The 27,726-nt window shown below is 42.8% G+C and overlaps 2 protein-coding genes across 5 annotated transcripts in view; one reads left to right on the forward strand and one right to left on the reverse strand.

The window, feature by feature from the left end:
* The window catches only part of Rad50 (RAD50 double strand break repair protein), a 225,834-nt gene that overhangs the window by 120,933 nt on the left and 77,175 nt on the right, over positions 1–27,726 (forward strand). For 2 of the 4 annotated variants that reach the window (XM_063230593.1, XM_063230591.1), the window contains exons 3-4: positions 12,112–12,271; positions 26,902–26,985. Coding sequence is in view for 1 of the 4 variants with exons in the window: in XM_013146752.3 (XP_013002206.2) it covers positions 25,353–25,481; positions 26,902–26,985 (213 nt within the window). In the remaining 3 variants the exon portion in view is untranslated. Of the gene's footprint in view, positions 1–12,111; positions 12,272–22,530; positions 22,884–25,123; positions 25,482–26,901; positions 26,986–27,726 lie in introns of those variants that run through there. The other 2 variants (XM_063230592.1, XM_013146752.3) reach the window with 2 other exon arrangements.
* Il5 (interleukin 5) lies at positions 7,662–9,572 on the reverse strand. The gene is given in 4 exon segments (NM_001172970.1): positions 7,662–7,888; positions 7,989–8,117; positions 9,141–9,173; positions 9,399–9,572. Coding segments are annotated over 4 exon segments (408 nt in total). The 5' UTR covers positions 9,546–9,572; the 3' UTR covers positions 7,662–7,789.

A 27,726-nucleotide genomic window follows, 5' to 3' on the forward strand; every position in this document is an offset into this window, starting at 1 on the left:
GTAGCAATGCAACTTTTTTTTTTACACTGATCCAGTAACTTGCTAAACTCATTCCTTGTAATCACTTGACTGGTGCTATGCTTGTTGCCTTTTTTCTTCCTCCCTTTCCCTCTCTTCTCCTCTTTCTCTTTTCTTTCTATTTTTGTTGTTGTTGCAGGCTTTTGCTATCTTACCCTGATTGGCCTCAAAATTCCTGGGCTCCAGAGATGCTCCTGGCACAGCCTTCCAGGTAGCTAGGATGACAGGCATGTGCTGCCGTGCCCCTCGCTCTATGTTTGTTTGAATTTTGTTTGTCTGTTTGTTTATTTGGGGCACTGTTTGCTTTTGGCATACTGCAGCTCAAGCCTGGGTCTTGCAAGCACCCAGTCACTGAGCTGCACTCGCCCTGTGAGGGCTTTCTTCGTATGGCATCATCTGAAAACACACACATTTAGGAGCGCATTTAGCTTCCTCCTTCGCGATTACTGCAGAGGCCAGGATCTCTGCTCATGGTATTCACTTGAAATGGAATTAGCAATATCCGAGGATCACCATGAAAGCTTCTGTGCAAATCGGAAGAATAAGTCCCTTCCCAAAGGCAAATTACTTCCATCCAGTAAGAAAGTGTCAGGTGCACAACTCTGACATGAGGGCTGCTTCCGGGACAGCCAGGACTCAGAGCAGCCTTGCCCGGTTCCTGTGTTGGAAGCAACACTGTCAGCACAGCGTCCTGGAGCACAGCGTTGCTGTGAGCTCATCAGCCTACAGAAGTTCCTTCCTTCTTTGGCATTGTTAAAAGCTATTATCATCAAAAGATTATAAAATTTTAATACCAGAAGTGATAGTAAACTTCAGTCACACCTTTTGTGAATTTCTACAATCATGTGATTTTTCTATTTAAAGAAAAAAAGGCTACTGTGTTGTTACAGTAAAAGATTTTCTAGTGTTATATCTTAAATTCCTGAAATAAACCCAACCTAGGCATTGTGTCATTTGCTAATGCACACTGGATTTAAATGGATAAACCTTTGTCTATTCATAAGTCAGTATGGGATCATGATTTTTTATGCTGCCCTTATCTTATTTTTGTGTGATGGATGCTGTTAGCTCCAGAAAATGAGCTGGAAAGTACTCTAGTTCGTTTATCCTCTGTAGGAATTTCTCTACACTTGTTATGTATGATTGAAAGCTTTGGAAGACTCACTTGTGAAACCATATGTTCCCTCTGTGAGGGGAGATTTAAAATGTTTCAGGTCAGGGCCGGGGATACAGCTCAGTGGCACCAGTGCCTGCCTGGCAAGTGCGAGGTCCTCAGTTTGAGCCCTGGCAGAAAAAAAAAAAAGATCCCAACTGTCCTGGTGGCTGGTGCCTGTAATCCCAGCATTTTGGGAGGCTGAGGCAGAATAATTCCAAATTTGAGCCTCGCCTGTGCAATTTAGTGACTTAATGAGACCCCATCTCCAATAAAGGGCTGAGAATGTGTGAAGGCCCTGGGCTCAATCCCTAGTAACACACACACATACACACACACACACACACACACACACACACGCATGCACGTACACAAAGATGGACTCCGTTTATTTTTATTTTTTATTTATTTATTTTTGTCTTTTTGAGACAGGGTCTCACTGTGCACTTCAGGTCTCACTGTGCACTTCAGGCTGGCCTTGAGCTCACTTTGTAGCCCAGGCTAGTCTCAAACTCACAATGATCCTCCTGCCTCAGCCTCCTGAGGGCTGGGATTACAGGCGTGAACCACCGCACCCAGACTGCATTCCATTTCTCTGCTGGCCATAGATGCTCGCAGATTTCCTGACTTTCTTCCACAGTCATGGACACTGCTCCTGGCACCCATGCGCTTTCTCAGGCCATCTCCAGTCCCTGACTTTTCTCTGGGTCAGCACCAGCCTATCCCTAACCGCCCCCTCAGCTCCAGATGAGACGAAGTGGGGTCCAGCTTTTCATCGGGCTCCCGGTGACCTCACCATGTGGTTTGAGAGAATAGAGGCTCAGGCCCGGTGCAGTGACACTCGGGCCCTGGGGCAGGCGCAGCCCACAGGACCTGGCCTCGCGCTCCCGAGGCCAGGGGAACCACTGAGGTTGGCCATACCCACTGTGCTTCATCGAGAAGTTGCGCTCGGTGTTGGACAGTCCCCACCACTCTGTCCCACGGCTTCCTTACCTCACTGCCGCGCTCTCCCACATGAAGGCTTCAAATCTCCAAACGGACATCCGTGCTCTGGGCCTCTCCCAGGCTCAGCGCTTCGGGAAGAGCCCGGGTGTCACAGCGGCTCTCAGCTATGCTCCAGACAAACCCTTGGCATGGGCGGCGTGAATCCAGGCTGTTGGCTTCCCCAAAATGATAGAAATCTGTGTTTCCCCGTAGGTGTAGATGAGCAACGACTCCTGCAAAGATGACGATTTCAACATTTTTAACTCAGGTTAATTATTATTATTTATTTTATTTTTGGTACCAAGAACTGAACTCATGACCTCCCACTTGCCAGGCAGGTGCTTATGCTGCTGAGCTACATCCTCAGCTGCTACTGCTACTTTTTAAACTCAGATTAATTTAAATGAAGGTTGCGGGGAGAGCAAATCAAGAGAATGTGATGCATCTGAAGTAGACGACAATGGTGTTAATTATAAAACTGCACAGTGCTGCGGCTCCTCTCCCAGCACCGGAGCCCTCACCACAAGAGGATGGCAGGTGCCAGAGGCTGTGATGCTGGCAGTGTCAGTGACAGCTTTCAGAGAGACAGCTTGTGTCCCACAGTCCCAGGGAAGCTGGATTAAAAGACTCGGAATTGGTTGTTTCTCGGCCGCCTTCTCGAGGATTGAAGAGCATGCAGCTCAGGGAGTAGCAGAGCTGAGATGCGGGTGTTACGCTGATGTGGGAACCCCAGTCTGGCTGCGTTCCTGGGGGGCACGGAGGGTGCCTCTTCTCCTAACATAACAATGGCTTCTGGTGAACAGCAGCAGGCGTGGCCCTGGAGGGCTCCTCTCAAGCTGGGCTGAAGCTGGTGGAAGCCACCGTTGCCACGGATGCCCTGTGATCACTGATCACCGGGCAGGATGAGAGCTCTAGAAGGGGCCAGGCCGGGAGCGGTGGACACGGTGACATCAGTAAGACCGTGAGGGTGTCTTGACCTTTTGCATCTGGGGATCTATGATGGGGGCTAACAGATTAAATCGGTGCCCCAGTCGAGCGAGGTGGGTGACCCATCAGCATACTCGGGTCATCAGCTAGAATCAAGAGCTTGCGGGTAGCAGGCTGTCATCAGCTGGCAGAGTGGAAATCATGCCTCATGTCCAAGGCCTTTCGTTCCTAGCTCCACTGCCCATCGATGAACTGGAGAACCCGGTAACCTCACAACACACCCGTGCAGATAAACCTTCAGCCTCTACCGAGGAGGCCGAGAGCCATTCAGCAGGATAGCTGCACACTGGTAAAGAAAATACCCGGACTTTCCAGGATTGTTACAATCTCTGCTTAGAGCAGGACTCACGTAACACAAGTGATAAATGGTGCTTTAGCATGAATCCTTTTTATACCTCATGGTTATTTCCCCAGTTTTTTGTTTTTGGTACCAGGCATTGAACTCACAACCTCACACTTACCAGGCAACGCCTGAGCCCCTGAGCTGAATCGCTGTGTTTTTTCCCAGTTCTTTACAAATGGGGTAAACATCCTTGGAAAACATTAGTTCTCTGACCTATGAAGTAAGGGTCAAGAGGAAGGCCTTAAAACTATCCTGCCTGCTCAGAACAGTGGATCAAAGGCAATCCCGTATTCTTGGAAGAAGGAAGGGAGTTATCACACCATGAAAGACTTCAGCCATGCACTCCTGGTTCTCTGTTACAGTCCCATTCAGGTTACCTCCCTAGACTCTGCAACAGCCAGGATGGTTATAGTTCAAGCGATGGCAGACCAGCTTGTAACAGGCTAGCCCTGAAGCCAAGAACTAAGAAAACGGGTCCGTTAACCTGCCCTCCCTCCCTTCCTCCCCTCCTTCCTCCCCTCTTTCCTTCCTTTCTTCTTTCAGTATCGGAGATTGAACCCATGGTCTGTGTATCTCAGCCCTCTTATTTTGAGACGGTGTATCACTAAACTTCCTCGGCAGGTCTCAAACCTGTGACCCTCCTTCCTCAGCCTCCTGGGTAGGCAGGATTATAAGTGTGCACCACCACCCTTCGTTTAAATAGCCTTTTAAATCTGGTGGCAGGGGGCTAGGGATTTAGCTCAGCTGTTTGAGTGCTTGCCCGGTTAAGTGTGAGGTCGTGAATTCGATCCCTGCTATCAACAAAGGGAAAGGAAAACAGAAAAAAAAACCTGGTGGCAAGAATCAAGACAACATCCTAAGGAAAAGGGAAGCCTAGAAGGGAGCTTGACATTTAGCATAGCTTTCGTCATGAGCCATTTACTGATGAGAAGGAGGGCCTGAGTCTATAGGCTAAGTAGCAGGACACCTGGGAAGATCTTGTGACTGAGGACGGGGAGTACACGGAAGAGGTTTAGGGAGCCTCACAGGCCTGCTGGGGCAAAAACTGCAGCTCAGGGCTCACCAAGTAGGAGGAGCTTGTGTGCACACGTCCAGGCCTGTAAGCCGGAACCCCACAGGGTTATACCCTCAGAATGAGAGATAACTTAAAATAGATCAGTTTTTTAAAAAAACAAAACCCATTTCCAATCAGCTGTATCTCACATAAAGATTATCTGTTCTGGCCCTGCCTGCCTGCTAGAGATCAAATAAATCATTGGAGGATAACATCATCCTGCATCAATCATTAACTGTGTGAGTTCCTCCTTGTATTTCAGACCTTCCTCTGCGATGTTTCACTCCTTCCAGAAGTTCCTGGAAAAGTCCTTTTAGTGAGAACTTACTGGTAATGAGCTCTTCCCATTTTTATTTGCATCAGATATGTTTTTAGCTGGTTAAAAAATGAACAAAAGTCCTCAACAGACCTCTCACCAGAGATAGACAGGTGGAAGATAAACAGCGTCATGTCATTAAGAAACTGCAAGTACAAATGACAAGACATCACTATCTACCTATTAAAATTGCAGCTTTATTTATAGCTTTCAATTTTGGAAGCGAACAAGATGTCCTCAGTAGGTAAGATGGGCAAACTGTACTCTCTCTAAACAAGGAAGTACTATGCAGTGTCAAACTGAAATGCATTCTCAAGCTGTGAAAATACATGGGGCCCTAACTGCATGATAATAAGTGAAAGAAGCCAGTCTAAAAGCTGCATATTCTATGATTTCAACTGTATGTTATTTTGGAAAAGGCAAAGCTATGGAAGCTGGCCGTGGTGGTGCTTGTAATTCCAGCATTTGGGAGGCTGAGGCAGTAGGGTCATTGTGAGTTCAAGGCCAGCCTGAGACCCAGTCTTTTTTTTTTTTTTTTTTCTTTTTTTTTTGAGACCCTGCCTTAAAAAAAGAAGAGCAAAAGTACAGAGCCAGTAAAATAATTTCACTGGTTGCCTGGGGTCAAACTCAGGGAGAGCCGTGGATTTAGCTCAGCATAAGTGCCTGCCTGGCAAGCACAAGGTTGTGAGTTCAATCCCGGGTACCAAAACAACAACAACAAAAAAGAACAAAAAAAACCTTCAGGGAGAAATGAATAGCAGAGCCTAGAGAAGTTTAAGCAGTGAACGACCCTGTGGTGAATTCCTGTCAGTATACATATAGTTTGTAACCCAAATACGAGAGTGAATGCTAATGTAAATTACGGACTTCGAAAGATACTTATGTCAAGGTAGGGTCAAAAATTATAACGCTGGCCAGGCTTAGTGGTGCCTGTCTGCAGTCCCAGCTTCTTGGGAGTCTGACATGGAGGGAATGGAGGCTTGAGCCCAGTCTGGGCAACTTAGCAAGACCCTGTCTCAAAAAATAAAAAGCAATGGGGACATGGCTCGGTATGAGGCTCTGGGTTCAGCCCCCAGCATCAGGGAAAAACTTGTAACACGGAGAGGCAGAGGACAGTGTCCTGAGACACAGGTAAAGCATGGGCAAAGGCGCATAGTGTGGAAATTCCTGGGACATTCTGGAAGAGTAGGAGCTTGCGCTCTCCACCGAACCTCCGGGTCAGTGTTTTCCACGGCCTAGTGGGAGGGAGCTAAGTCACTAGAGGCCTATCCTTAAAGGGGATTGTGGGGCTCACCTCTTCCTGCTCTCTTTGCTCCCCAGCAGCCATGAGAGTAGCTTGCTGCCCCATGTGTTTGCACCATGCTGTGCTGCCTTGCCACAGACTCAAGCATCAGGCCCAACCAACCACGAACTGAAACCTCCAAAGTGTGAGCCAGAACGGGCCTTCCCTCTTCTTAAGTTTATTGCCTCAGATATTTCAGCACAGTTACAGAAAATGGACTGACACAAAATCTCTCCAGTTACAATGGACAGTACATCGAAGTTCACAGAAAACCTCTGGTGAGGTGCTGAATGTCAGCCTCAGGGACAGGTGGCGTGTTATAGAGACAACGCAAAACCACATAAACTGGCTGGTGATCCGGAATTGCTGTTTGGGCAGAGCTGTCCCGGGACCCCTCCTCCGCTGTTCCTCACCCAGGCCATAGTCCTTCAGACCACCAAGCACCAAGCACCTCCATCTTCCTCTCTGAACTGGGGGTGAGAATGCCGACCCACCAAATTCTTTCTCTTAGGCCTGGAAAAAGCTCAGTTACAGGTTCCAGCACTGCCTCCCTTCCCAGGGGAAGCCTTCACAGCTCATTTTCATTTTAAAGCCATCGCAGAAGGCCCCATTCATTCATTCATTCATTCACTCTGCACCATCCGAGGCTCTGGGTGGACGACTGCGGGAGGAATCAGGCTCAGTCCCACCCCACTCCCTGGTCCCCATACATCCACATCCTCCACATGCCTGCAACCCCGGGACTTCTGCCCCAGAGCAGGTGGGCACACTCATCATCCAGCCGCATGCATCCTCGCCTCCGTCCAAATCATAGCCTCACATGGACTTGGCAAGCCTCAAGCATTAGGACAAAGCCAGCAGCAAATTAACCACAGTTGTCCATTTTTGTTTTATTGGAATATTACACAGCACAAAATAAATATTAATTTACCAAATTCTTAATCATCTGATAAATACTATTAAGTTAACAGCTATTTTACAGAACATTAAGCTAAATTAGCCTGGAGCAAAATGCAGCAAAACACATGGGTGATTTTTTTTCCATTGTGGTGATTTTGACATCTGAAATACATCTGAACTATTTTATATTTCCTGCTTGTAATGAGGTGGTAAAGCACCAGTTGGTCACTGAAGTTTAACAATACTGACAATTTAGGCCGCACTCTTGGCCAGCTCTTGGACTTACTGCAATAAAATGTTTTTTTGCTGGCCCGAGATCTTTGGCTGTTTCAGGCACAGCACCTCAAGTACAAATGATTTCCCTCAGATGTGCAGTCAAGTTGACCTCCTAGACGTTAAGACTAGAATGGGGGAGGCCTGAGAAGAGACCGCCCATGGATACTCAGCAGCTGTCCAACGGGAGTAAGATTTCTGGTGTGCCATTTGTCACATCACGGGTGACTACAGACAGTGACTGTGTACTGTAGATTTCAGAAAGCCAGAAGAAAAGTTTGCATGTGTTTTGCCATTGAGAAATGATATTGGTTGGAGAGTACAGACATATTTAACTGATTACATAGTATATAAACACGTATGAAAATACCACATGGTACCCCATTAAAACATGTACAATTTTTTTTATGTATCTGCTAAAAAAAAAGTTTGATTTTTGAAAAACCCAAAATCTCTGGATACAATCAGCCAGTTTGGTCTCAGCCTTCAATTGTCCATTCCGTGTTTATGACAGCAAGAAATTCTTGCAGGTAATCCAGGAACTGCTTCACTCTCCGTCGCTCCTCCCCGCATTTTTGCTGGGAAAAGATAGACAGTAAGTTTTGTAGGAAGCTGTCCTTCCTGTCAAAGCTGATCCACTCAGACAAACGCAGTTCCCACAGAACGTCTGTAACTTACCTTTTGGAGGTCAATGTGTTTTTTTATTAAAGACAAGTTTTGGAATAGTGTTGCCAGAGCTTCCCCTTGTGTAGTTTGATTCTTCAGTGTGTCAATTCCTTGGAAGATTTCTTCAATGCATAGTTGGTGCTAAATGAGGAAGATTTTAAAAATAGAAGTAATTAAAAAAAACCCAAGGCATTAAAACGTGGTCCGTTAACCATCACACAATGTATACATATTTCAAAAGATCACATTGTACACTGCAAATGTATATAATTTTAATTTGTCAATTAAAATTTTGGTCCAAAACATCAATGTTTTGGTATTTTTTCTTTCTTCAAAGAGTTTTTGCATGTTCCTTTTCCAAATGGTAAATCACTTCACGCTGAGATGACACTTTCAACAGATAGGTGAAGTTTGTATAATTTCTAAGGAGACATATAAAGGCTGCTAAAAAAAAAAAAACCCTATTTAACCACAGCTAAAATGTTCAGAAGGTAAATGCAAGTACCTTACTAATTAAACTCCTATCAGTGTTTCCTTTCACAGTTCAGACTGGTAACTATATTCTAGTTAGACTAATGAAATAGTGTATTTTACCTTTGATAACAACCATGATATATTTCTTTTCTTTGGTACCAAGAATCCAACTCAGGACTTTGTGCTTGCCGGGTAGGTGCTGTGCCACTGAGCTGTATCCCTGGCCCCAGCTCTGATGTATTTTAAAGGTATCATATATTTGTAATTATTTCACTTGTAATTATTTCACTATGTTGGCATTATTGGGAGGGAGCACAGATATTTTAATGTCTACTGATCATGACTCTAAAAATATAACTCTGTCTTACTAATGCTCCCAATAGATGTCCAGGTAAAGAGACCAGGATAGCCACGGTGGGAGACCTTCGGGTCCCTTTCACCCTGTGGAATTCTTCCCTGATGCAAGGCTCTTTGGGATGGAGAACCAACATCATCATCAAAAAGCTTGAGTCATTTATCTAATGCTTTTCCTGGCTAAAAAGTCATTGCTGATATTTATACAGCCACATCCACCCCACAGAGAAACAAAATAGGGAAAATTCAGTAGTTCCAATGAAAACTATGACTTAACAGTATAAAATATGAAATATACTTATTCATAAAATTTTATTCAGTCATAATTTAACTTACATTTTTATGTGCAGGAACAGAAATCCTCAGAGTCTGAAAAGAAAGGCAAAAAATCATTTTTAAAGCAGTGTTAACAGTCACAACACTTAATATAATGCATGCAATTGATGTGGCTTTTATCTGTATGCTACTAAAATGCCCATAATTTCATTCTTTCTTTTTTCATAATTTCATTCTTATAACAGGTATTTACACATGGTAAGTTCCTGCACAAATGACTGATTTGCATTAAAGAACTGTAGAAATAAGAACAGTTACCTCATTGCCTTTAAGCAGAGTTCGATGAGTAGAAAGCAGAGTCAGGGTCTCTCTTACCAGCGCCCTCAGAGTGGCACTCTGCTTGGGGATGGCACAGACACAGACAGCCCCCAGAGCCAGCAAACCCAACTGCAGAAGCACCCTCATGGCTACAAAAGGTGCAGCTTTACCTTTGGCGGAGAAAGAGCATAGCACAAGATCGCATCCCCAACCAATTTATTCTCGCTTTGAGGAAATGAATAATTTCTAACAATCAGATAGAGAATACCTTATAATGGCAAAGAGTGAAACCAAATGTTTCCAATGCCATGTATCTTTTTAAAAATTATATATCTGTATAGTGGTTCTGGGGACCGAATGACTCTATGGTCTTTTTTCCCTTAGCCACATCACCAGCCCTTTTGAGAAAGGGTCTCAGGAAGTTGCCCAAACTTGTAATCTTCTACCTTCAGATTCCTAGAGTGAAGTTTTATCTTTGAGTAATAAAAATACCTACATTTCCCCCTTTAAAAACTTTCTATGACAAAGGAAAATGCTTGGGTTGATAACATCTTTGCCCTACATTTGTATTCATTAAAACCACAAAGTTGAATTCCTTTTTGTTGTTGTTGTTGTTGCTAACTTCACTTCAGAAAAATTTAAGAGACCTTTTTTTTTTTATTGGTACCAGGGATCGAACTCATGACCATGGGCTTGCAAGGCAAGTGCTTATGCCGCTGAGCTAAATCCCCAGCCCCTCAGTTGAATTCTTTTTTAAAAGATGTGCATAAAAAGAAATATAAACCACTAAACAGACTTCTACAATAAAATACAGAAATGTAAAGGATTTTTCAAATATTCTAAATTCTACCATAATTATAGCTAAATTGACCTGTCTCAAAGGGAAGTTAAAATACCAGTGGAGAGACACGGTGATTAAAGCAGAGACCTTGTTGTGTTCAGGTGGGTCTACCTCCCTTCCCCTCCCTTCCCCTCCCCTCCCCTCCTCTTCCCTCCCCTCCTCTCCTCTCCTCCCCTCTCCCCTCCTTTCCTCTTCTGTCCTCTCCTTTCTTCCTCTCCTTTCTTCCCTTCCCCTCCCTTCCCCTCCCCTCTTCTCTCCTCTCCTCTCCTCTCCTCTCCTATCTTCTCTCTTTTCCTCTCTTTTCTCTTTTGCCTTTCCTCTTCTCTTTGCGTCTTTTTTGGACACAGGGTCTAGATATGTAGTCTGAGTTGGCCTTGACTCCCTAGGTCGCCCAGCCTGACCTCCAACCAGCTGTGATTTGTGGGGCCTCAGCCTTCCAGCTGCGGGGGTTACAGAGAGCTCACATTACAACACCTGGCTTCAGGAGGGTCTTGATTGGGATACTTTCTGTTCCCACGACCAAATGCCTAATCCAAACTGGGTGAAGGCAAGCAAAGAATTTGCAGGCTTCTGTGACCAAACGGCCCTGGGGTGGAGGTGCCTTCCAGTCCTGCTGGGTGGCTGGCCATCCCTCGACTCCGTCCTCAAGCAGTTTTCCCATAGCAGTCTCAAGGTGATTCTGGAACCCTGAATCTATATGTATCATGTCATGAACAGCAGGAAAAAGCCAGTTTTGCTTTTGTGATTATTCAACTGAAACAGTCTTTGTGACAAGGGTCAGACATTTCCCCTTAGCTTTCCTTCAGTTAAAGGTTGACTCAATCTCATACAAACTAACAACTGAGGAATTTGGGGCCCTAGGTAATAGTAACAAAGATGCAGATGCTGAGAAGGCAACCAAGAAATGTCTGTCAAGGACACACAACACATGTGCATGTGCCCCTGTGTGGACCCCGCAGGGTGGAGAGGTTTCCACACCGTGGGCGGGCTACGTGTGGGTGCAATCAGAGGAATTGGCCTTTGCTTCTTAGGTGCAGGCCCATTTTCCCAGAAAAGGACACATGAAACTTCCTTGTCCAGCACACACTGCTGTCTTCTTCGGTTATAGTACACATCATGGAAGCACAGGCTGTTGTTTTGGCATTCGTTTGTCTGGTGATTTATTTTATTTTACTTATTTATTGTTTTGAGATAGGGTCTCACTGTGCAGGCTGACTTTGAACTTTCAAAGTTCCTGCTTCAGTCTCCCGAGTGCTGTGCCTTCATGCCTATTTTAGGCTGGTTTTTTTTTTTTTTTTTCCTTTTTATTGGTACTGGGGATTGAACACATGACTGCCTGCTTGCAAGGCAGGTGCTTATGCCTCTGAGCTAAATCCCCAGCCCCTAGGCTGTTGCTTTTAAGGGAATGTTCTGATATACATACTGAAGTGGTTCTGTGCTGCTGTACTGGAAACTTTAGGACACTCTTGAGCTTAGAGAACTGTAATGCAAATGCCCACCCACCCTGCTTGTATTTCAGTGTCTTAATTGCCCAGGTAACAGTTCCTGTTCCAGTTCTAGTTACTTTTGGTCTCTTCGAAATGGCTGGTCATTGTGATGCATAGATGGTCACTATGATGCATCTTGTATAAGCCAATTCCCAATTGACAAGCCATTCTGACTCTGTCCTTCCTGCTTGCTTATCTGATAAAAGCTTGAGACCACTAGAGATCAGGACCCAATATTTTGGGAATGTTTCTGTTCAATGCCCATTGACGTAAATAAACCTGCCTCCAAATCCTGTGTGTTGTTTCAGTGTTTCTGCTTGCTGTTGCATCTGGTGTGTCAGTCAGGAAGACCAATCATGCTGACCTCTGGTCATGGCTCTTGCAGATGGAGCAAGGACCTCTTCAAGGTTCCACCGGGAAAGCACATCCTCAAGGTTTCTCAAATTCCCTTGGAGGTCTGAAGGAGGATACCTGGCTCCCTGCTCAAGTGGTTCACACTGGATCCTAAAGGGAGGAAGATACAATCTGTTGCCTGCCTGATTCTGGTAAGACTCCTGGGGCACCCCAGTTAGTCAGTCTGTCAAGTCTTGCTCAGTTTGAGCAGAAAAAGAGCTTGATTAACTCTTGTTAGTTAAGGCCACTCTCTAGGGAAGGGGGTTTGGAATGTTTAACCTCTGAGTGACTGTGTGAGTGGAACAGACAGTGTATGCAATAGGCTGCTTCATCTGTGTACCAAGACTGGGAAGCACCAGTTGAGGGGCTGATTGTGCCCTCACCTGCAGTTCCATGGCAGTTGACGTATGGCATAACAAAGGCCTTGCATCCTCCTGAGCTAAGTCATGCTGAATCTCCAGAGCATCTGAATGGTTTCTCTCTAAGGTGCACCTACCCTTTGTCTGTTGCACCATTGTTCAAAGGTATACAACACACAATGTAGGGAGATAAAATGAGAATTAATTAGTCAAAACCCACAGTCCCTGGCTGCAGGAAAGGGGCTTTAATTGAGTTAAAAATGGAACCAAACCTTTCTCTTCACCTCAAGGGAAAAAAAGGAAAACGAGGCCTATTCTTCCCGAGGGTTCCACCTTGGCACACTTGTCAGTTGCCACAGTTGCTGCCCGCACCTACAGCTTCACTCCTTGCTCCTGATTGTTCTACTTCCAGTCAATTAAAGTGGTTCCAGCTAATTGTCATTGCATTCAGCTACAGAGGCCCTCTGTCTAGAGCCTTCTGCTCACACACCTAGTCTGGTCAGGTAACACTCTCTAACACTCACCTAAGATGACTGTCAACAGTTCCTTTTGAGTTCCACATTTAATGAGGAAAACCTGGACTATCAGCAACCTGCTGGGCCTAAATAGATGTGACAGACTGCAGCCCTGAGAGCCTGTAGTCATTGCAACAGTTTGGGCCAAACCTATGATTTTCTTGGCAGACAATGGAACAGCACTCTCTGTCTTCAAAAACTCCCTCTGCCAGAAAAAGTTTATCATCACTGAGGCGACTGGAACTCTTTCCTCTCAGCCCTTCTTCCAGACCCAGACTTACAGCCTGGGAGGACATCTCCTTCTCACCAAGCCAGTCAGCCTCCCTCTCCTTTTTTACACTTTCAACTTTGACTGTTTCTTATGATGATAACATCTGCATCAGCCCAAGACAGGAACCACAAAGTTCTGAAAGCCCTCTTCCCAGAGGTATGAACTAAGCACTTGCCTCCACGCCTGCCCATCAACCATCCACCTCACCACCGTCCTGTTGCTGTCAGATGTCACAGGAAATCCAAACAGGCATCGGGTCACACATCAGCCCAACAGACTGTTAATCACCTTGGGCAAGATCTCTGTGCCATCAACAACACAGCCATTCCCTTGCACTCAGCAGTCCCCAATCCACACACCCTTTCTGGACTGTTCTACATTTAAAATATGCCTTCCTCTGCTTGCAAGCTGCTCCCATAAGGCCCTTCAATGGGAAAGATCTTGAGACAAAAGGCTAGTTAACTTGGACTCAATTGCCACAAAGGGTTAAGATGTCTCCCACTATTTTTGGAGAGGCTCTAATGACAGATTTAGCCAAATCACCAGCACCTTTTCTCTGAAGCAGCCTATATCTTTGTCCACTCCACCTCTGTCATGGTTCCCCAACAAAATAGTATAGACTGTCAAACTGCTAAAATATACCTCTCCTGCCTGGAAAGTCAGTTCAAGAACTCTGAGCTGCCAGTGCTGCCATGATTGCCCTCCATATATATTGCCTCAGTCTTCTGTGGGTACCACCCAGCACTTACAGCCTGCTAGTACACCTGCCAGGATCTAAAGAATTCTTCTGCCTTTGATTGTCTCCTGTCAGCCAGTGCCTCTTTGCAAAATCCCATTTCTGGACTCAAAAGTCAACTGATCAGTGCTCAACTTCCTTGTGGTTCAAACACTTGTTTTCTCTTTGAAAAAACACTTCTGATTAATGATCTTGCTAGAAATATCTGACAGAAACTGGTTACAAAAAAGAAACTCCACAAATGTCTTGGAGCTTCTGGCTTCTATAAAATCTGGATCCTTGAGTTCACAAAAACCATAATATGGCCCAGGGCTTAAGCCCCCTCCAGGGATCCAACTGGTAGAAATATGAACCTCAGCCAGAAAAACATCACTCTGATCTCCCAGAAGATCAGAGCCAGACCTGTCTTCACTGTTTTTTCTGCAAGCTCAAGCTACTGTGCTGCCACCTCTACTCCTGCAGGCAGCTCAGGCTTCTGCATTTGGATCACTGGCTCTGATTTCATACCTTATAGTGGGCTCTCTTCATTTAAAGTTATACAGATAGAGTATACAGAAATAAAACATGACCCTACAGAAACAGCTTGTAACCAGTTAACAGACCAGCTATATCTGTGGACACTCCTGCACATACATGTAACCCGGGTACATATTAACTACCTCTGCAAGTTTCAGAAATGCAACCCTAGGTCCACTGAAAAATTTACCTGGACAGCTGCTCTGAGGCTCACTCTGAAGGGACAGTGTACTCAAAGCCCTGCTCTGGTCACTCTGGATGCTGACCAGTCCATGCACAGCTGAAGCCTGAGGGCAACTTTCACAAGACAGCTCTGTATTTATTCTAGACTGCTTGCTTTCAGTCCTTGTCTCCCTGCCCACTGCTAGCTGTGTTTTTTGCCTTAAACTCTATAGATGGTTGCCTCAAGAGAACAGAACAATCAATCAAACATTTGACCAAGATTTGATGAGCATCCAAAGCATATTGGACACTCTCCTAGATCAGATTAACTCTCTGACTACCTTCCCAAAGTAATGTTACAGAACAGCAGGCCTAAATTATGTATCTTCCTAAAAACAGTTTAGGGGGTTGGGTATATAGCTTAGCAGTACAGCACTTGCCTGACACGTCCTGAGTTTGATTCCCAGTACAAAAGAAAAAAAAAGACTGAAAAGCAATTTAGGGAACAATTCCATAATGAGACAATATTGGGGACTTAGCTAGGACCACTGACAACCCTAATGTTACTGCTTCTAGTTGGTCCTTGTCGCAAGAGACCACATGTAATAGGCTCAGCAAAGATTTGCTGGGGAGACTAAAAAAGGCGGGGAGGGTAATGTAACAGAAAATGTGCCCCCCACCCCGGCCAGAACACTGCAGTTTCTTAGTTGCCTGGGTAACAGTTTCTGTTCCAGTTCCAGTTCTCCTGTCTCAGAAACGGTCCCTGTGATGCATGGCTGGTCACTATGATGCAACTTGTATAAACCAATTCCCAACTGACAAGCCATTTTGCCTCTCTACTCCCTGCTTTCCTAGCCTATAAAAACCTAGAACACCAGAGATCAGGGCCTGATATTTTGGGAGTGTTCTGATCAGTGCCCATTGATGTATATAAACCTGCCTCCAAATCCTGGGTGCTATGTTGGTGTTTCTGCTTGCTGCTGAAATACCAAACAAAAATTGGTACCCAGAACCCTTTTCCACAGCTGGGTACAGTTCTGCCTGGGAAGCAAGGGCTGGATGATGGACACACTTTAACATGCATGTCACCCCCAGCCTGCACTGACAGGATGAGGAGGTAGCACTGGCAGCCTGCTTTGGCTTGTGGGGTATCTGCTGAAGTTTGGGGCTTCTTGGATAGAAGTGTCTGATACAAGCACTTGACAGAAGTTTCCTTGGGTATTTATGTCATGTCTTTAAAACCGTGGATTTGGGTATAGGCAACTACTTTAAAGGCAATAAGATTCACTAAGATGCCCATTCTGGTTTGACTATTATCTCCTTTGGAAGTCCTGTAATGTTTACAATGTTTAAGTTTTATTGGTCTTGTTCTCTACTGTTTTGTTCAACTTTTTAATACCTAATGAGATAGACAATTCATTTTAAGGAAACAAGAGGCATTGTGGTAATCACTGTTGATAACCTTGTACTCTGTTTTTACATCATGTGCTATGTCTATTCTTGGTTTTGACTTACAGCTTTGTTTTGCCATATTTGACTTTATTCTCTTCCAAAAAAAAAGTAATAAGAACTAAGGACTAATAAAACCCAAAATGTATAAATTTTGTGGTAAAAAAGAGAGGGAAAAAAAGTGCTCTAAAGGATACAACTGCAAGTGTGTTTAGGGATGTTAAATAGCTGACCATATTAATGTTTTTGGTTGGATCATTGAACACAACTGTTTGCAGTCTCTCTGTTTGAATGTCCATTTTGTATGCTTTGATACTGTGACTTGAGCAACTATCTCTAAGATGACAATGTGTAATCTATTAACTGGTGATTTCTTACTGTTTTTTTTTTTTGTAGTTCTGTATTACTTGTACTCTTACACTGTTTTGTTTTTTCTCTTTTTCCTTTTAAATAAAATTTAAAAAACCAAAAACTGTGGATTCATTTCTGGACATGTAACAAAGTCCTCTTACTTAGTAAGAAAAAGATAAATAATCAACTAAAACAAGGCAAATGACATGGGTGAGCATTTCTCAGAACAGGAAATACAAATGGCCAAGACACATAGAAAGAGATGCTCAGCCTCATGAGGGAAATGCAAAATTAAACCGCAGTGAGATAACGCTGTTACCGCGAGCCTGGCAGAAATTAAAGAGTCAGGCAAATCTTGCTCAGAATGTGAAGCAAAAGGAATTCTTATGCACCGTCATGGCAAAGTGCCACTGTGGAAACACATTCCTGGTCAATCTGAAGGTGGACGCACCGCATGACCCAGAATTTCAATCTCAATAACACTTAGAGACATTCTTGCCCTTGAATATCAAGAGACAAAAATAAATGTGTTAACAGTAATGTTGCTTTTAAATAAACTTTTTTTTTTGTCTTTTTCATTTTTATCGGTACCAGGGATTGAACTCACGACCGCCTGCTTGCAAGGCAGGTGCTTATGCCACTGAGCTAAATCCCCAGCCCAAATAAACTTTTAATTTTGGAACAATTTTAGATTTCAAGAAATTATGAATATACAGTTCCCCCCCTTTTCTTTTTGGCTTTTTTTTTTTTTTTGTCTTTTTGAGACAAGGTCTCACTATGCAGTTCAGGCTGGCCTTGAGCTCACTTTGTAGCCCAGGCTGGTGTCGAACTTGCAACGATCCTCCTGCCTCAGCCTCCCAAGTGTGGGATTCAGGGGTGAGCCACCACACCCAGCTTTTTTTGAGACAGGGTCTCACTATGTGTTTAAACTGGCCTTGGGCTCATTTTGTAGCCTAGGCTGGCCTTGAATTTGCAACGATCCTCCTGCCTCAGCCTTCTGAGTGCTGGGATTACAGGTGTGCGTCACTGTGTCCAGCTTGCAATTTTCCCTTCTTACATTACTACATCAATACTGATAGCTATTAGCTAAAGTCTATACCTTATTGATATTTCCTTGATTTGCCTAATTTTTTTGGAAAAATATATTTCTTATAAACATTTCCTGTCATTAACTTTTCCTCTGTGATCTCCCCAACCAGAGTGCAAACTTAGAGATTATAAATGAATGTATTTGAAATTTAATATGAAATTTAATATGAAATTCTAAACCAAGCTAATAATCACTTTTGCAGAAACACTCTAAATAATTTATGTGGCTATTTCCTACCCAAGGAGGCAGGGCACAGTGAGGGGTGCACACAAAGTCAGCATGGAGAGGGAGAGCAGTCACCTGGGACACGTGGCCTTGGCCGGGTGACAGGGTCACCAGTGGTAAGTCATATCAATAGCAGGTACTTCTGACGCCACGTGATAAGAATGGGTTGTATCTCTGTAGGCTTCCTCCCCCAAACCGATAAGCCACTGTCCAACCAAGAGAAAATACTGCACACATCGAGATGGAAAGACAAAATACTCCACCAGTACTCCTCAGAATTATGAAGGTCATCTTGAAAAAGCTGTCCACAAACTGTCACTGCCTCAGAAGCCCACAAAAGACATAGTGACTAAATAGAATGACAGCCAGGAACATAAAGAGGACACTAGGTAAAGCAAAGATCTGAAGAAAACCAAGGCCAAAAAAGCAGATGCGGACTCTAGCAATGTCGGGTTCTTAGTGGTGGCAGAGACACCATGGCAATGTGAGCCAGAGGAAGCTAGTGTGGGGTACACCAGGTCCCCGTGTAGCACTCTGTAGCTTTTCTGTAAATCTAAAACTACTTGAAAAGTAGTTTTAAAATCACCCTGTGGACTAGGGATGCAGCTCAGAGGGAGAATGTTTGCCTAGCACATGTAAGGTCTTAAATTCAATCCCGAGTAAAACAGTACAACCCACCGTAACAAAACGAACACCGCAAGTGGAGAAAGGTTAATGACTCTTTTCATTATTAAAAAGACGCTGTAATCCCATGAACAGTATGTACTCGGGACTGTTTTATTTCTCTACAAGATTGTGAACTCTCTGGTTTTTTTTTTTTTTTTTTCCTTTTTATTGGTACCAAGGATCGAACTCAAGACTGCACACTTGCAAGCAGGTGCTTATGCCGCTGAGCTAAACCCCCAGCCCCAAGATTGTGAACGCTTTGAGAATAAGGTTGTTATTTAATTGATATCTTGATCCTCAGAGGCTAGTTATTTATTGCAGGCACTCACATGTTTGTTGAGTAAATAACTGAATAAATAAGCAAGCCCTGAGTTGCATTAATTGAACAAACTAATGTGCAGGACTCTTGCAAAAAACACAGAGCAAAGCACCAAGGCTCAGCTATAGAGACCACATCAGTGAAAACTACCATGACATTTTAAAAAATCCATGTTACTTTAGGAGAATAGAGAGAAATTAGCAGCTGGGCATGGTGGTGCATGCTTCTAATCCTATCACTTGGGAGGATGAGGCAGGAGGATTGGTCCAAGTTCAAGGCCAGTCTGGGCTCACAAAGTGAGTTCAAGGCCAGCCTGAATGGCATAACAAGACCTTGTTGCCTTACCCCCAAAATTGTCAATCAATACTCTGAATTTTAAAAACTTACTGGAACTGCCCCCCCCACCATCTCTCAGGAGCTATTCCTACTCCCCATTCTTTTCCCTAGTAAATTTTCTTACTCTTAAAAAAAAGAACTTTATGTCACATTATGTTTATAATAATACAGTAATAATATATTGAAATGCTAAATGTTATCTGTGATTTAAATGTATATAATACATGGTATATAGTACACATGTAACAGATAGTATTTTTTTAAATACTATTTTAAAAAGTTCATGAGTAGTTCATTCATCATTTCACCCCAAAACCTTTATCTGTATTACTGCGTTACAAATTAGTAACATTTTAAAAACTGATAACGATAGTCTTCCCAGGCAAATGAGTTTTCCACGAACTGCTTCTAATGAAGGCACAATCCCTCAGAGATTTCATGGTGACTAAATACAAACTGATAGCATCTCTCTCTTCTTGGTGCTATTTTAAACTTACATCCTTTGAATCCCCAAGCATATCTTTAAAATGATTTTTACTGCATAATTGACCTTGTAGGAAAATAAACCCTGGACTCCCCCTTATCATAGAAATTACCAGCCTGTTACTTCCTCCGATCTTTACCAAAGTGTGGACAGTTTATCAGTAAATGTGGGCAATATTCGTTTTCTTGCTCACTAGAGTTTCTATAGTTTCTCTATTTATTCTTTTAATAGTTACCTGCAAGTATAAAACTGATGTGCCGAGCTTGGTAGCAGTCACAGCTAAATAAATAATGCTGGTTAAAAACAAAATAAAATCGTTTTAACTTATTTTCTCTCTTTTTCCAAGATAATAAGGAACAAAAGAACAGTGAAAATGTGGGAGATGATATGGATGATCAGAGCTGGCACATTTTATAGTCTTTGTACGTTCAGGTCGATGCTAAAAATATTAACTTTGAACTCGAGCGTGTGAAAAATTTAAGAGTAACTAGTAAAATAATAGAAGCAAAATAAATCTCTTCTAAGGTGGCTGAGTAAAACAAGGGAGTTAAAGAAGCTCAATTAAGGGGCTGGGGATTTAGCTCAGAGGCATAAGCACCTGCCTTGCAAGTAGGCGGTCGTGAGTTCGATCCCCGGTACCGATAAAAATGAAAAAGACAAAAAAAAAAAAAAAAAAAAAAAAAAAAGAAGAAGAAGAAGCTCAATTAACCTGGCATGGTAGCACATGCCTGTAATCCCAGAATTGGGGGGGGGGGGAGGAGGAGGAAGAAGCTCAGTTACTCTAGAAAGCAAGTACAAAGGAAAAGCACAAAATAAAATATGAGAAATAAACTCAAATTTACCAGGAATCACAGTCATTGAAAACAGATTAAGCTCATCTATTAAAAGGTAAATACTATTAAATCGTATTAAAATCATCCATGAGCTATTTTCAAGAGATGCGCTTAACGCAAAATGATATAGGAAGGTTGAAAATCAAGGGATAGAAAGATACTGGATAAATGGTCAGAAGAAAACTAATGCACCAATATCAATAGCAGAAAAGACAGAATTTACATCAGAAAGTATTTTAAAGATGAAAGATAGGTATAAGACAACATTGCATGGTAGTTTTATTTTTCATGCCATTAATTTTCACACAAACAAAACCAAACATTTTTCAGAAGTAAGTATAGTTTACTGAGGAGTAAAGAATTGACTGAGTTGTCTTTATAGCATTTATTTTCTGGCAAGGTCTTGCAATGTAACTCAGGCTGGCCTTGAACTCACTGTGTGTTCCAGGCTGGTGTTAAACTCCTGGCAATCCTTCTGCCTCAGCCTTCTAAGTGCTGGGACTACAGGTGTGCACCACCACACCTAGCTTGACTTTTTAGTTATTATTATTTGGGGGACTAGTCTAAGCTTTTCTGCCCTAATCCTAGAGTTTTTATCTTAGTTTTAGTTTCCTATTATTTCAAAGTTCTATTTTTTGGTAATGAAATTTTACTCCTTTGACACGTTCATTTTTTCTTTCAACTCACATTTTTTTTCTGAAGTATTTTAAATTACTGACAGCATGGCAGTAACATTAACACTTTCATATGCATTTAAAAATATTTTCTTACGTTGCAAGATATTACCATGGCTATACGATAACATTAACACTTTTTATCATCTAGCTTCTAGTCTACATTCAAATTCCCATCTTCCTCAAAGTTTCTTTACATCTGTGTGAAACCAGGACAATGTGATATATCTACATGATATGTACTCCAAGTCTCTCTACTTTGCAGCAAAAGCTTTCTAAAAATGTATAAGAGTGCTTGCTTTAATTACGGTGACCACCAGAGAGGCCAGTGTGATACTATGTGTCCTGCTGTCTGGATTTGCCTTTTCCATCTTAACAGTGTTGATAGTCTAATCCTTTGGATTCTGTTAAATGAAAGTTAAAAGTTGTGGTTATAGTTAAATTAAGCTTCTCTTTGTTGTTTAAGCAAAACTGCATAGGAGGTGACATTGGGTACTTCATACTGAGAGCAGAAACACGCATATCTTCCTGGCTCTTGTCTCAGTTCTAGCTTCTAGGTACTTTGAGTCATGCAGTTCTCCTTTAGAATGTGAGTAATTACACCTCTGGCTTTTTACTGCTTTCAGAAATATCTAGATCTTCATCCATCTGGAACAAATGGTGGTAAGTAAAATAAGATGTCAATTTTGCTACTTTTTTTTCTCCTAATGTCCAGGTGTCTACCGAATTTATTTAAATGTCTAGTGGGGGTAAATAGTCTTGGTTACACAACTATTTTCAAAACTCACGGAACTGGAAAAAGGATGAATTTTGCTGTATGTAAATTATGATTCAATAAACCTGACTTTTAAAAAAATGATCTTTACTTGAATAGACATTTCTCCATAGAAGATATACAAATGATTAACAAGCAAATTTACATGTGAAGCAAAACTATACTGAGAACTACTACTTCGCATGTATTAGGATGACATGTACTAGTAAACATAAAAAAAAACCCAAGTGTTGGTAAGGATGTGCAGACTCTGAAACCCTGTAAGCTATTGGTGGGAATATAAAATGGTATGGCTGCTGTAGGAAACAGTGTAGTAGTTCCTCAAAAAATTAAAAGTAGAATTGCCATACGACCCAGCAATTCCACTTCTGTATACACGCTCGAAAGCAAAGAAAGCAAGGATTAGAAGAGACCTCTGTACACCCATGTTCACAGCACCACTGTTTCCAATTGCAGAGACATGGAAGCAACACAACTGTCACAGACAGAAGGATGTATGAGCAAAATGCAGTACACGTGTACAGTGAAATCTTAGTCTTACACAGGTGAAATTTCTGACACACGCCCACCTGAGGATTGTTGCCAGCAGCATAAAAGGAGAACTGGAGGGAGCAGAGAGTGCTGGTGATCCTCCTGGAGAAGCTTGTCACGCTGGCTTTCCTGATACAAACTCCGCTGTTCTCATCACTAGAGGAGCTCAGGTCCTCACTATCACTGAGGGTGGCTTTGGTCCTTTTGGGAGAGGTTTGGTCCTTACCTTGAACATCTCTTCCTGGCTCCAGTGCAGCCCCCTCTGCCTGCTGGCACAGATCCTTCATCCCATTGGTGCAGAGTTTCTAGCTTCCAGTGCTGACCCTTGGGCCCTCCCAGTGCAGATCTGTGAAACAGACTTGCATGAGACATGGCTGTGGGCCCTAGGCCCATGACTTGTGGAGGACGTCGCCATAGGCTCTAGGTCTTCAGATGGTTTTGTGCAGGACATTGCTGGGACCCAGGCCGCCAGGTGGGTTCTTTGGGTCTCTAGTGGGTGGACAGATATCCTGCACTCTTCTACATCTGACCTTTTGGGTACTATGAAATAATCCTATAAATTCTGTGTCCTGAATTAAATCCATTCCCTTGTAAATCACAACAGATATAGTACTATGTGGTTCCACTTATCTGCAATACTTAATCCCTAATCATAGAAACAGGTAAATAGTGTAACCAGCTCCCTCTAGTTCTTAGGTCCTTGTTTTGGCCCAATGAAGATGACAAAACTGCAAGCAGCAAGTGGCGAGGAATGGCCAAATGTGTGTTTAATAGAAAGAATAAAAGGAAAATCTCTCTGCTAGTTGAGAGGGGTGCCATTAAGGCAGACACCCCCGATGTTTTGGAAGGAGTGAACATGACAGAAAGCAGGGCTGCTCCGGGTGGCAGGTCTCTGATGTCCAGGAAGCAAGCTGCTTTGCTTGCATTTCACTCCCTCCAAGGTGTCTCTTATTTGCTTATGGTCTTGTGTTTCATTAGGCCCTGGTAGTTTAAGTTAATTGTTTTGCTTCTCTGGTATGTTAACTCACTTAAAAAGCCAGGCTGTGATATGCCACTCTGACTTTTAGTTTACTTCTGTTAACTATTGGAGACGCATGCCATGTTTGTCTCACTTCCCCTCCCTCCTTGCTTCAGTATCACGGTGGCTTCTAGGAGCCGGGTGTAGAGGCAATTGCAGGGTCATTGTTTAATGGCTATGTGAGTTCTAAAAACTGAAAAATTTCTAGAGCTGGAAGGTGGTAATGTTTGGATGACAATGTGAATATACTTGTGCCATGAAGTGTATTCTTAAAAATGGTTATGCTGTGTATTTTAATGTACAATTTTTGTGTATTTTACTACAATTTTTTTTTTTTTACCGGTACCGGGCATCGAACTCACGACCGCCTGCTTGCAAGGCAGGTGCTTATGCTGCTGAGCTAAACCCCCAGCCCCTAATTTTTTAAACTGGGGGGAGGGAGTTGTTTAATCTTTTCCCATTGTTCTATTACACTTGGTTTGTGAAGATAAGTAAGTAATTTCAGTCTGTTTTCTTCAATTGTTAAGGTTAAATATCTTCTAGCAGCTGATTATGTTGTTCTCTTATCTACATAATAGGGCCAGGGACTACTTATTGGTCTTCCTTACTTGCATGGTGCAACACAGAAGTTTTCAGTTTAAATACTAGGTTCTGCAAATGATTTTCTTTGATTTGTGTGCTTGGAGAGTATTTTCTACATTTTTCATTTCAGGCATGGGAAACTGAAATTTTTCTTTGGTTTTTAGTATCTTCCAGTATTGTGATTTTTGTTATGGTTGCTGTGAATTTAGGTATCAGCCTTTGCCTTGTGATTATCCCACCATTAAGCTTATTTCCAAGAACCCAATATTCTCAGTCACCTTCCAAAGGAAATGTCTTTCCTTTATTTTAAAGGTATCTATTCCAATCCTGTGGCAGTGCTGCCCTGGAGTTCATTTCCTGGCGTTTGCAAAAACACTTCTGCAGTCTTGTAATAGCATCTGGGCTTTATCCTACCAAAGCATTTCCCAAGGTTTTGTTCCTAAATATCCTTTAGATTTAGATGGAGAAGACTTTTACTGACAAGCTCAGGGTGTAACTCAGCGGTCGAATGTTTGCTTATAGGTGTGAGGCCCTGAATTCCATCCCCAGCGCCAGAAAAAATTTATATATAAAAGTTACTGAAAGAACAATTGTGGGCCTTATCTAGCAATATTTACAGCCTGTTTACTTACAGTCTGTTTAGTTTACTTCTGTTAACTATTTGGAGACACATGCCATGTTTTTTAAAAGTGTTTAAAAAAATTTTTTTTAAAGCACAAGAACATAAAAACACACATTGCCCTGCGATGGTGTTTTCACAAGTCGTGTCATCACTGGACGTTAGAGAGCGAGTGTGAAAAACGCAAATGAGGGGCTGGGGGTTTAGCTCAGTGGCAGAAGCACCTGCCTTGCAAGCAGGCGGTCATGAGTTCGATCCCCGGTACTGATAAAAATGAAAAAAAGACAAAAAAAGAAAAACGCAAATGACATCTTGACATCAGCGGGGAAACCGTTCGGATATGAACAGACGCCCTCAACGGGTCTCCTGCAGTCACCGGGAACACCAAAGGGCATTACACGGCTCCTCCACAAAGATACTGCAGGTGGCGTCGCTTGTCTCCCCGGGCACTCACTTCCCAGTATGCCCCAGGCGTGACGTCAGACGTGTGCGCGGTGCGCCACGTGACGCGACGGGACGCCGAGGCGGGAATCTGTGAGTGTGCGCGCTGCAGACCCTCGGCAGGGCTGCCTCACCCTTGACGGGAAGGGGCCCGGTACGGAAGACCCCGGCGCCAGCCGCAGACCCTGCGCTGGTCGCCCCTCGCTCGGCCAACCCCGTGGGCCGCCCGTGGCTTCCTGGTCCCCCGCTCCTCCAGGCTTCAGGCCCTTGGTATTGCAAACATGTCCAGGATCGAAAAGATGAGTATTCAGGGCGTGCGGAGTTTTGGAATAGAGGACAAAGATAAACAAATTATCACTTTTTTCAGCCCCCTCACAGTTTTGGTTGGCCCCAATGGGGCGGGAAAGACGGTAAGTCGTGAGAAGCACCCCTCAGGTGACGGGTGGCCATGGTTCCGGGACCCAGAAGTGGGAGAGTCTGGGGCCCTCAGAACTCTTGAGGCGAAGGAAGAAAGGCTGTCCCAGAAGGTGCCTCGGGGCGTGGCCTCCTGTGGTCTTCGGGCGAGGGCCACCCGGGGAGTGGGCGCTTCGGTGTCCCAGCCCCGCCCCCAGCCCTGCGCTGCGCATCGCGCGCTCCCCTTGCCCGGGAGCTGTTGATGCCTTCGCCCCCACCTTGTTCCCCAAGCACAAGGTTCACTTCCCGGTAGTTGTGGCATACTGCAGTTCCTTAAAAAGTTACAGTAGATAACTAAGAACCGCTAAGTATGCTGTCTATTAAGGATGCCAAGTAGAAAGCAGCTAGCTTACCTCTAAAATGAAATTGATGTAATGAGATTTGATTAAATTGGAAAATTTTTTGGTCAGGATGCTCTAACCAGCCAAAAAAGTAGAAGCACAGTTTATTTACAGCGATCATTTAAAGTCCAGGGAATATTTAGAGAATTGAGGAAGTGTTCAGGTCAGGAAGAATGACTTGAGAAAAAACAAGACTACAGCAGTAAACCCGTGATAAGAGTCTCAGGGAAGAATTTGTGGGAAGCACACAGAACGAGAAGGTTGGGAGTTGGATGGTTGTCCACTTTTTAGGTAAAAATTTTTGGTGAATGCGTCTTGTATACTTGGTGTTATACCAGGTGCACCACTGGAAGGCAGACTAGTATTTATGATCACTGCTTGAATACAAAAGTTTCTGCTCATCAGTTACTGCTTATGTGACCGGTGGCAAGTACCTTAGGGCAAAAGTGGTTTCTGCAGCATAGGGTTAAGGTGAAAATTAAAAGATTAATGTGTATAGAAGTGTGTAGTACAAAGCACCTGCCTTGCAAGCAGGCAGTCGTGAGTTCGATCCCCGGTACCGATAAAAAGGAAAAAGACCAAAAAAAGTGCGTAGTACAATACTTGACACATAAAGAGCTCTATGCATTGTTAGTCATTGTTACTATTAGTTTAAATAGTTTTAATTGGAAATATTTTTTATTCCAATAATAATTTTGGGGGGCTTTTTCAATTATTTTAAAATACTTAATTAATAACTTTTCTATGAACTTAAATTTTTAATTATATTGGCTTTATGTTGTCGAATTTTATTTAATCATATTTTTATAGTCTCCATAATTTTTTTTTAGTGCATGTTTGCTGTACATAATGATTACATTCACTATAGGGACTTAGTACCTGTACATAACACATTTCAGTTCTTTTTATCGCTTTCTCTCCACCCCTCCTTTTTTCCCAATGTTAGAGTCATATATTTTTTATAATGAATTAATCTTTATGATAAACCTTTTCAGTTCTTTTGTAACTAAATAGTATAATATTTTTGTTTCCATAGACCATCATAGAATGTCTAAAATATATTTGTACTGGAGATTTCCCTCCTGGAACCAAAGGAAATACATTTGTTCATGATCCCAAGGTAATGATGCTAGCAAAAATTTTTTTTTAGAATTTTGTAGAATTGTAAAAGTGATAATAGCTTATTGTAGAAAACCTAGCAGTGGGAAAGTATAAAAAAAATTAGTTACCTACATGTAGTGTGAGCATTGTGACATCCATTGATATTTTCATGTGTTCTTTTCCTCTTCTCTGTCCTTTCTCCCCACTAGATATCAAGAAGTACCAAATCATTAAAATGTTACAATCAATTTTTAATCTGAGTGTTTGGTATGTGGGTGCTTTACTTAATCTTTATGCTTTTGTATGTTTGAAATATTTTGTACTTAAAATGTGTGAAGTTTTTGTGAACATTTTTTGATAGTAGCATAATTTTTTATATTTAGGTTGCTTAAATGTAGCTTGATGAAACTCTTTGTATGTGAATCCTCATCAGAATTAGTCAGTCACGTGATTAGCATGTATAAAGGGCGTAGAATTTTGCTTGGAGACCAACAAAAAAATATATGTTTAGAGGGGTTATGTGCTTCTGACAATGTCTTTTGCTTCCAGATGAAGTCCAGTTCATTGTGTACTCTCCCAGGATTACCTTGTGTTTATAAAGCATGCCTGTGTGAGCATAGAAATATACCTCTGTTTCATTGTTTTTACTAAAATAAGTTTTGGGTTTTTTGGTACCCGGGATTGAACTCATGACCTTGCACTTGGCAGGCAGGCGCTTATGCCATTAAGCTAAATCCCCGATCCTTTACTAAAATACTTA

The sequence above is a fragment of the Cavia porcellus genome, unplaced genomic scaffold (assembly GCF_034190915.1).
Source record: "Cavia porcellus strain 051 isolate PalLab524CR breed Dunkin Hartley unplaced genomic scaffold, mCavPor4.1 scaffold_19, whole genome shotgun sequence".
NCBI lineage: Eukaryota > Metazoa > Chordata > Mammalia > Rodentia > Caviidae > Cavia > Cavia porcellus.